The sequence below is a fragment of the Anastrepha ludens genome, chromosome 4, assembly GCF_028408465.1.
Source record: "Anastrepha ludens isolate Willacy chromosome 4, idAnaLude1.1, whole genome shotgun sequence".
Classification (NCBI taxonomy): domain Eukaryota; kingdom Metazoa; phylum Arthropoda; class Insecta; order Diptera; family Tephritidae; genus Anastrepha; species Anastrepha ludens.
Window position 1 is genome coordinate 102793681 of NC_071500.1, and position 10106 is coordinate 102803786.

At 35.9% G+C, this 10106-nt stretch overlaps 1 protein-coding gene across 2 annotated transcripts; it reads right to left on the reverse strand.

The window, feature by feature from the left end:
* Positions 1-2900: 2900 nt before the first annotated feature.
* On the reverse strand, positions 2901-8558 carry LOC128860405 (uncharacterized). 2 transcript variants are annotated; one of them, XM_054097929.1, is made up of 8 exons: positions 8451-8558; positions 7981-8187; positions 7809-7906; positions 7106-7176; positions 4079-6949; positions 3955-3993; positions 3691-3888; positions 2901-3628 (listed from the first exon to the last, which is right to left on the reverse strand). In XM_054097929.1, the coding sequence occupies exons 2-8, from the start codon at positions 8025-8027 to the stop codon at positions 3371-3373; spliced, it is 3582 nt and encodes a 1193-aa protein (XP_053953904.1). In that variant the 5' UTR covers positions 8028-8187; positions 8451-8558; the 3' UTR covers positions 2901-3370. The 2 variants fall into 2 exon arrangements, with proteins under 2 accessions (XP_053953904.1, XP_053953905.1); XM_054097930.1 differs by lacking the exon at positions 8451-8558 and adding an exon at positions 8319-8434.
* Positions 8559-10106: the final 1548 nt, after the last annotated feature.

Consider the following 10106-nt stretch of genomic DNA (forward strand, 5'->3'; position numbering starts at 1 on the left):
ACGTACATATATAACATTTGTGTATGTATGTATAATGAAATATGTAGCAAATAAATTGCTTTATCGCCTATTTGGGGGAATATATGTCGATTGTTGGGTCAAGGCGGGGAATTTTTCAGCAAAATTGGAATTTACAAAGTACTAAATTTTAATTTTTTTTTCTTGGAGTTTAGCATGAAAAAAATTAATTAAATTAATTAAATTGCTTAAGATTTCGCTTTGTGAAGCTTTCTAATTGATTTGCATTTTTTTAAACACAACTCGAGCTCGATCACCGTTATCCAATGCGTGCTTTGGAAATAATTGAAACTCTGAAATTTCGTAAAATCAGAATATTTAGTATTTAAATGTCAAAGAGTCGTGATTGAATTAAATCGAATCGTTTACCTGTTCGAAAACCAAAATTTCATTCTAACTTTCTTGAATCCAAGGCGAATCTATTAAAGGTGATGTTGGTAAATCAGCTGATTTGTTTTTTTCTTTCGCTGTGTCCATGTGGCTGTCAGCACAGAATAAAACAAGGCGAATCAAATGTACAAAATATTGTTGTTGGTGTAGTGCCACCACCTTCAATAAATGCGCTTTGCTTGAATCGAAGGAGAAAATTCGAGTTCGAAAAATTTAGTTTGTACAAACACTAATAATTTCACCAAAATTAAGTTCTTAAAGTTTGGCCATCCGAATTACGGTTTCACTATTTTTACTTCATTTGTTTGCACTTTGAATGCCAAGGTTTTGTCTAAATCAAATGTAAAATAAATTCAGTATAATTTTAACAAGTTTCGAAATGGAAATATATTTTCGAAAATCAAAATTAAGTTTTTTTCGACTCTCAAGTAGCGTGCAAAACCCAAAACTTTTTGTTTGGCTAGTTTTGTCTACCGAAATCGCGTCATATTAAATTTTAGTCTTTGTTCGTTTTTGAAATGAATTTCGAAACAAAAATTTGATTTTTACGAATAAATAATAAGAAAAATGTAATATCAAAACAAAAACGAAAACGTATCAATCTTCAAGGCGAATCTATTAAAAGTGGTATTGGTAAATCAGCTGAGTTTTTTTTTTTCTTTCGCCGTGGCCATGTGGTTGTCAACAAACAAGGCGAATTCGTTATTTGTTTTTTAGTTTCTCAATACTTTGCTTTGACAATCAAACTAACAGAACATTGTTGTTGGTCTAGTGGCACCACCTTTAATGAATGCGCTTTGATTTTTAATTGAAGTCCAAACTAACTGTAAACTTATGCCCGAAAATGAAAACCTCTCAATTCTTTTTTGGAATACCAAACTTAGTGCGTAAATTAAGACTTTTTTGCTCAGAAAAAATTTCCGAAACTTTTTTTATAACGAAAGAAAACGAAATTTGAAACTTAATATGTTGCGTTCGAAAGCTTAAATTGAAGTTAAACTGCCAGCGAAAAAATCTTGGCGAAATTAAATACAAGTTTTCACAAATTTTTTGAATGTCCGAAAGTTTTGTTCGAACTTTGACGCAAATAAAAAATTTGAAACTGCTAACTGCTGATTGTTTAACAATTTTAATTACGTTTTTATTAATATTTTGAAGTTTGATTCAAAGCTGTAAAAAAATTCATTTCTATGCGCATCGGCATAATTTCCTATTTAATACTCATGAATTGCCGCAACAAAAGCACATTTCCCCCATTCGTAGGCTTTTGATATGATCCGTTATTTGAGTAAAGCTCAAGAGCGGTGCTTAAAAATTTGCTCATAGCAAGCAAAAATTACTGTGACGCAAACTAACAAATAGGCAATGAGCAATGGACAATTGCACAAATATGAGCACACGTAAGCAATTGTGTGCGTGGTGTACAGCATAAGAGACTTTTTTTGTAAAGAGGACGAGTAAAGCACATTTTGTGTATATATATACTTTTTTTTTATATAATAAACATTTATATACGATATAAACATTATATGTATGTATGTTTTGTAAGTGTGAATGTGTCCAGCGGATGAGCCACTTATCGAATTGACGTAACTTTTATTGTAGTTATGCAGTCATTGATGAATTTGTGTACAAGCATTGACCTTGGCATCATAAAAAATAGTACAAAGTATGAAATAATAATTGAGCGTCCATCTTCAGCAGTTTTGGCGCTCTGGTGGCGGCGTGTAAGCTTTTTTATATTTATGCAAAAATGTATGTATAAAGAAATTTGATTTAACGGCACACTTATATGGGATATGCTAAATTATACAATTTTTTCTTTATGATTTATAAATATATGATGTAGCAATTGATATTGGCACAAATGTATGTAAGCAAAAAAACAAAAAAAAAAAAAGGTTATGTTTTTGACAATGAAAGGTGACATTTAGTGAATACAGTTATGCTTTTGAAGACAACTGAATGTGTACAAAAATATTAAACAATTAATGAGCAATAACTTGTAACTGTTTAGCAACATAAGTGTATAAATTTATTTGTATTATTATTATTTTTTTTTTTTTTTTTTTTGTAATATTACCCTTTTCGTTCAGTTTAAACATTTGTGAGCAGTTTTATTGTTTTCATTTCAAACCTTTTTTCTCCAGTGTTTCGCACACACACCCGTATTTCCACAAATATATTTTACAAAAATAAAAGAAAACAAACAAAAGTCATAACTTTTTACAGTAAATCACTTCTTTCAATGTTTTCTTTTATGCTAATTACGAGTCGTCAACGGCGTTCTCCAAATGCCAATCTAATAACATTGAAAAAATAAGGCATTCTTCTTCTTTCTTATTCCTTCCCCTGATAATTATTTTTATGCGTCGTAGCGCGTAGAAGTCAGTTAAAATCAACGCGCCAACAAGTTCAACCAGTTTTCAGTTTTTGCTTTTTCATAATTGTTTAAAAGTTTGACGTTTTGCTTTTTGTAAATCATTTAATCGTTTCCTTTTTTTTTTTTTTTTTTTTTTTCTAAACTTAATTAACGCACATACATATAATTGAAATTGATGATAATTTCTTTTAAGAAAATAATTCATTATATGCATTGCTAATATTCGAATTTGACGTATCTCAGAATTTAATAAATATGTATACGATACCAGTTTTTCGCTCGTTTTCTTTTTTTCTTTTTTTGATTTTTTTGACTTGTTTTGTGTGTGTCTTCTGAGTAATACATAAAGTATAAGAATCGATTTCGATAAAAAAATAATATATAAAAAATATTATAAGTTGTGGCAACTTAGAGAGCACAAAGAAATGCATGCCATCGGTTTTCCATTCCGTTCCTATAATTAATTTCGCAGTAACATTCCCAACTTGTTTAACTTCCTCTTACTTAATTTACAAATGTGTAAATATATGTAGCTTAGTAATATATAATACGTAGATGCATTGCAATGTAGTGTACGGTTTATCGCCGCGCCATGGCTGTTGCTGGTTTGGGCAAGCCGCTGCGCTTAATCGTCGTTGTTGGCAGTCGCAGGCCAGATGGCTTCGGTATACCCGTTGAACCAGTAGTGATCTTAGTTAGGTTTAATGTATTTGCATTTGCGGAGGAAGTTGGCTTTGATGCAATAGGTTTTCCGATAACAACACCGCCACCACCACCACCACCGCAGCCACCACCGCCGCTTTGAATGCTACCACGCGACGAGGCTGAAGACATACTCTGAAATTGCAAATATATAAAAACGGTTAAACCATGAATTGAATACATGAAATGCATCTTACATCTGTAGGTGAATGTCTGCCGCCATCAGAGTCGATTTCGTTCGCTAGTGGCGGTTGCGGCAACGGTGGCATACCTTTGACAGCGAGGCTATTAAGACTGTAGTAACCGGAGGAGGGTCGCACCAGTCCAGCACGTTTAACACCGGGTGCACGTATGCCGGACACTAACTTGGGTACTTTAAAAACCATATCGCTGGCCTGTTTTAAAAGTATTTTTCAATAATTTATTAGTTTGTTAGCAAGAAATTGAACTACAGTGATTACCTGCTGCAAAGAAGTATTCGACGTGCTGTTGCCAGTGCGCTGAAATCGAAATAATAAATACATTTAACAAAAAATTAAAACGACGTAACGTTAAATTCATCTAAAGTAAACCAACTACCCGTACATCTTTAGCAGCATACGCAGCAACATTATTGCTTTCATTGGCGGTGGGTTTCCTCAAAGCGAGATTATTATTGGCGCGTGTTCCGCTCCCATTAAAACCAAAATTGCTCGATAAGTTGTGGAAGGATTTTGACTTGGTGCCCATGGGACTTTTAACTTCTTCAGTTGATGTCTTTAGGTTTTGTTTGTTCCGATTATACTTAGTGGTCGCGGCAGCAATAGTACCAGCATCCTGGCAATTATCCAAAGCGGCATGACTGACACTAGCATTAGGCGGACGTGCACCAGGCGCTGTAGCGCGGTCCAAATCGCCCGCCGAAGTCGCCTTAACTACTGTCATCTTTTGCAAACCCGAAATGTAACGAGGGCGAGAACGTGAACGCAGCCGGCTGGGCGGTTCAGGTGGCTTTTCAAGCTCCTCATTGCTGGCCAATAGTTCAGACTCTATCTCCGGCAAATTGCCGACAAGTGTTGGCTTATCTTTTGGTTTTTTATATGTTAGGAAATTCGGGTTGATTTTTGATACCGTAGACGGTCTCGTAACAGTGTTGTGATTGCCAGTCGTCGACAGTGCCTCCTTTTCAGTTTCAGTTTCTGATTTATTATTATTGAAGACAGCGGAATTTTCTGCAGTCCCACTCCCATCTCCCATAGTCACGTCATCATCAATGCAAGGCACATTCACAGATACTAAGCCGTCATTCGCACTGCGTCCTTTAACGATTTTTATCGTCTTGAAACGATCACGATCACGCTCCCGCCGTTCTGAGAGTTTATAAGTGCCTACATTGCTATAATTGTTTGCCGCCGCTACTACATTAGTGCTATCGGTTGCTTCGTCAGTCTTTCCTAAATTATTTTCCTTATGTTCTTCTTTATATTCAGTCTCATTCTTCGTTGTCGCTTCTGTCGCCGCAACTGCGGTAACTGCGCAATTTTGTTGTTCATTATCTTCGCGTTTATGCACAGTAAATGAAGCACCTAGTGAGCGTGACGGCGAATGTGTGTTGTTGGCAGAAATTGTTGAGAGATTTATGTTGTCATACAGACGACTGCGTCGACTAAGCAGTCGTTCGCCCGTTGTACTGACATTACTACCAATGCTGGCTGTTATCGGAGAAGCTGCGGAAGATGTGGATATCGATGGCGAGGAAGGTGATAGCGCGGACAAACCAGAAGGCACTGAGCAATCGTTCAATAACGAGCGCTTAAGTTCTAAGCTCGCGTTTACATCCGCCTTTATATAACTGCCATTACGCCTTTGGTCACCCAAATCCACGAAATTCGTTTCTACTGATTTCTCATGTAAATCGGCTGTATGAGTTTCGCACTCTCCACCGTTTTGCAAAGACGGTGCTTTGGACAAGGTAACAGTGTCACGATTAAACCGCCGCTTTATTGTCTCTAACGACTTCTTCATTTTCACATGTTCGGCATTCACTTCTATCTTACTAAATTCCTCTAGCATATGTTCGAATTCCTGATCATTATTACTGGCCAACAGCTCCTCTTCTGCGTGTGCCAGCTCCAATACATTTTGCATTTGTATATCGGCTGTGCTTTGTTGCAGCTCTTGCGTTGCAGCGCCGACTTTCTCATAAGTCTCATTCGGATTTTCAATATCTTCAATATCTTCAAGCATTTGTTCGATACTTTCAAGGCGCGGCAAGGTGCCTGAAAATGTTTTCGAATTCACTTTTTTGACATCCGATTTTTGATCGAAGGTGTCGCTGAGCACACGTGTTGCATTCAATTGTTCTGTTGAGCTCACTAATGATGAGAGATTTACCTCACCTACCGTCAATTTCGATGTGGTAGGTGTGTTATTCTGTTCTCGTATTGCATTCAAATGTTCTGTTGAACCCATTATCGGTGAGAGATTTACCTCATCTACTGTCAATTTCGTTGTGGTCGGTGTATTACTATCTCTCCCCTTGCCCAGATCTGCTGCATGCGGTGTTGATTCGTAGAATTTACGTGCGCCACCGGTTTCCGTCAAATTTTCCGGGGTCTCACAACGCGACTCAGACGTTAGACGCGCATCTGGTGTCAATTGTTTCAAATCGAACGTTGCGTTTGCTTTTGTAGGAAGACACATAGTTTCATCCATAGGCCAAGGCCTTTTAAATGTCTCATTACTGAGTTTTTGGACCGAAGGGGGCAAAGTGACAATGTCATTGCCATTATCGGCAATTTCACATAAACTGCTCTCAACTAAATCGAAGGTGGTATCGCTGATTACCTCATCGCTAAGCAACATTGTACGATGCATAATGTTACATTTGTTTTCAAGCAAACCACCGCTGCTAACTCCCACGGCTGTTGCATTCGCCGGTGTTGGAGCCAGACCATTACGTTGCTGATGTTCATCCTGCATGCTCTCCGTAGAATTGTCCATGGTACTATAACCGGATGCGGTTTTGCTTAACGCAAGTGATATATCATCGATCTGGCCGATATGCGAATCTTTAGTAAGCGTACCATCGCCCGACATTGTTAGTGATTCGAGAGCTTTCCTATCACGAATCATATCACTTAACGTATAACCATCACTGGTAGCTTTGTTTGCTAAGTTAAATATTTCACCGCCATTAGGTTCGTTGAAATCAAGGCTTTGTGTCGATTGTAAGAAGTTTATGTTAGTAAAGTCGGCTGATGTGATTAGTGAATTATTCATACGCTCCATTGAAATTTCCATGGAGGAGCATATAGATGACGGTGGTGAGGTATCTTGCAGAAATGACTTATGCATTGTGGTAACAAGCCCGCCTATTTCTAAGTTGAACAACGGCTGAGGCGTTGCAATTGCAAATTTGTGTGTCAACTGCTCGGATTGTGATGGAGGCACACCATTATTTCCCGAAGTATGAGCCTAGAAGCATTGGTAATGAAAAGGTGTATGTGTTAATAACTTCAAAACTCTCTACTTCCCTACTTATTAAACAAGCGAAACTGGCAAATTTGTCTCAAAAAAAATGTCTAAGTCTCAAAAATAGTATTAATATAATATAATGCAAATAATACTTACAAAATGTGATTCTAGATTTTGCGCCGACTTCCTGCGAGGGCGTGTAAACGTTCTTGAATTTAGTTTATAGGCTATCAAATGCAATCGTTTTTTTTTCACATAAATCGCGTATCCATTCCGTTTATGTAGTTCCATTATGGCCATTGACAGTTACGAAGTGAATAGAATTAATCAAAAAGAGTATTACTTAGTAATTTGCATTTAGCAGCGCTCCATTAATGGAGTGGTACAACTATTGCAGAAGGCTGCAACTTCAGTGCACTACGTATTATATATTTATGTGTGGTGTGTAATGTGTAATGTTTATACGTGATGTGCATATAATGTTTATGTCTAAATATATCTTTGGTTAGCCGGTTTAAATTTGCTCAACAAGTAATTAAAATATTAACATTTGATAGTATGCATATGTAAGCAGCAATGCAGTGTGGGCTTCACGGTCAAACAAAAACAATTAGCAAAAGAAACAAGTGAGTCATTGATATAGTTTGATTTTTTATGGTAACCGCTAATACATTATCAAAATATGGATGCCGAATGCGAAAGCTGTAACACAGATACATATGGTATGTATGTATGTATGTACCAAATTACGAATTTTTCAACACACATTTGTCCACACTAATTTATGTTACCCTTTTTGCTCCAGTAAACCCGGAAGTAGTGAACCGCTGTTGAAATAAAACTTTACCAGCTTGCTTACCTTGTTCTTGCTGATATTGCGTTGGTAGCAGACAATTGTTGCTTTTCCATTGCTGCAATATATTCGAAACATCATCGTGTGTTTTGTCTTCCAAGCAGCTGCGAAGATAAATCAATAAAAAGAAAATAAAAATAAAATAAATAATTGCTGAAGAGTTGTGCGGTATACATACATAAAAGAATCATCTTTTAGCGCTTCATCGATGTCCAAGATGTCCATTGCTACACTATGATTTTTGCTACTTTGATTGCCAAAGATTTAAGACTGCCAAGCTCCACTTAAACGATGCATCCACCCGTTGTAAGTTTTGCTTCTGCCGTATATTGGCGTAGGAATATTTATTTACTTCTCCCCTGGGCGTTTTAACTAAACAAAAAATCTGAGAAAACAGCAAAGTTTTAAAACTTAGCTAACAAATACTTCGACGAAAAAGCAAAGAAATTATCGTTTCTTTCTCATTTCTACTAAAATGTCAATTATGGAAAAAAGAAATAAATTTCCCTCATTTACTTGTATTTTCCTTTTTTCAAACTGTTGTTTACACTAATTCCACTCAATTTCACAGAATATTATGCAATTCACTTCACTTTCACTGTTGACCAATACAATAAACCATTGCCGTTTTTAAATGCAATTATTCACCTTTTTTATAAATAAAACCAAAAATATGCAGCTATTTTCACAATTTTTATCCAGCTGCTCGTTGGGCGATGACAAAGAACTGACTGGTGATGAGCGACTATTGGCTTTGATGCTAAAAAATACTCGACTTTTGCATTTATTTATCGGAGGGTATTATTGAAAACCAAGAATGATAAAAACAAGATTGCGCCCATCAGCGAGTGTGTGACGTCGCATTAGATGAGTTGTGCAGAGTTACCAACCATTTGCTCTCTGCAATAAATGTAAGTCTTTTTTGTAACCAAAATGCGAACATTTTTAAGTTTGGTGTTTGTTCCTTTTTTTTAATTCAAATCTACCGAAACTGTAAGTTTCGCTGTAAGTTAAAAAAACTATATTACAATATTAAAAAAGAGTATAAATAGGGTCTCTCTGAGAAGATTTTAGTGCTAATGAAAATTTATTGATTATAAAATCTAATATTTTGAAAGTACAAATTTAAATTTTTGCTCCTTTTAAGGTTTTGCAAGAATATTGAATCTTCTGCTCTCAACTCTTCTCAACCTTGAAAACCTTTTTACACATTTTAAAAAGCGTTTGAAGTTATTGAATACGAATTAAAACTATAGTGGTGTAATCGTTTCTTTCGGCCCCCAATCCTTAGTGGGACATAGCGCATCAATTCATAGTAAAAATAACCAAAAAATACAAGAAAATACGAAGAAACCATTTGGACATTTTTACAAAACGAGTATCTTTTCTTGTTACATAACCTAACAGTCGTTCTCTTAACAAAAAAACTCATAAATTGAATTGTACATAACCATATCACATTTATTTAAAAAAAAAACGTACATTTTAAAGACATTTTGTCACGCTTACAAAGTTCTTCCGGTAATTCAATAAAAATGGTATTTTATTTTCTTTGAATGGACATTTTAGTGCGTTTTTATATCGAAAGCTAGGCAGCATTGCAGCAGCGAGAGCGAGGAGAAGACTGCTGAAAGAAGAAGAACACCCACAAAAAGCGCAATCGCCGGCAATGATACCAGATGTTAAGAAAAGAAAAGCTAAGTAAAACTGAGTGAATTATTGAACTAATTTTTTAAAAAATTATATTTTACAAAATTATAAACATTACATTTTAATTAGAACAGGCTAGAAAAATTGTCCATGTAGCAGACCGTTGTTCGGCTCTGAGCGAATTTGACAGAATCGGCTGATTGGCTGACGTCACTAGGGATGTGTTTAACAAAATTTAGCTTGTGACGGTAACAGACGAATGCCGTGTCATGTGTATTAGCTGTGTGACTTTTCCGTATATCACTAACACAAGCTAAATTTTGTTAAGCGTATCACAAGTGACGTGGCAGCCAAAGCTCACCTCAAAACTTTTTTTTGCCTTGATAGCTATGGTGAACTATGGTAACCCTTAAAATCTCAAGGACAAGGCGAATCTATTAAAGGTGGTATCGGTAAATCAGTTGATGTATGATTGATATGATGATTTATGAATTTCGTTTTCTTTTACATTAGTACATTACCTAAAAAATTTCGCACTTTAGCACTTAGGACTAAAAAATATTTACAGTCTGGGGATATGACAGCGGTTTATGTATTTACAACAAATGTCGGCAAAAACTGGCATTCTGTTGGTGATTTAAGAAAAAATAAATA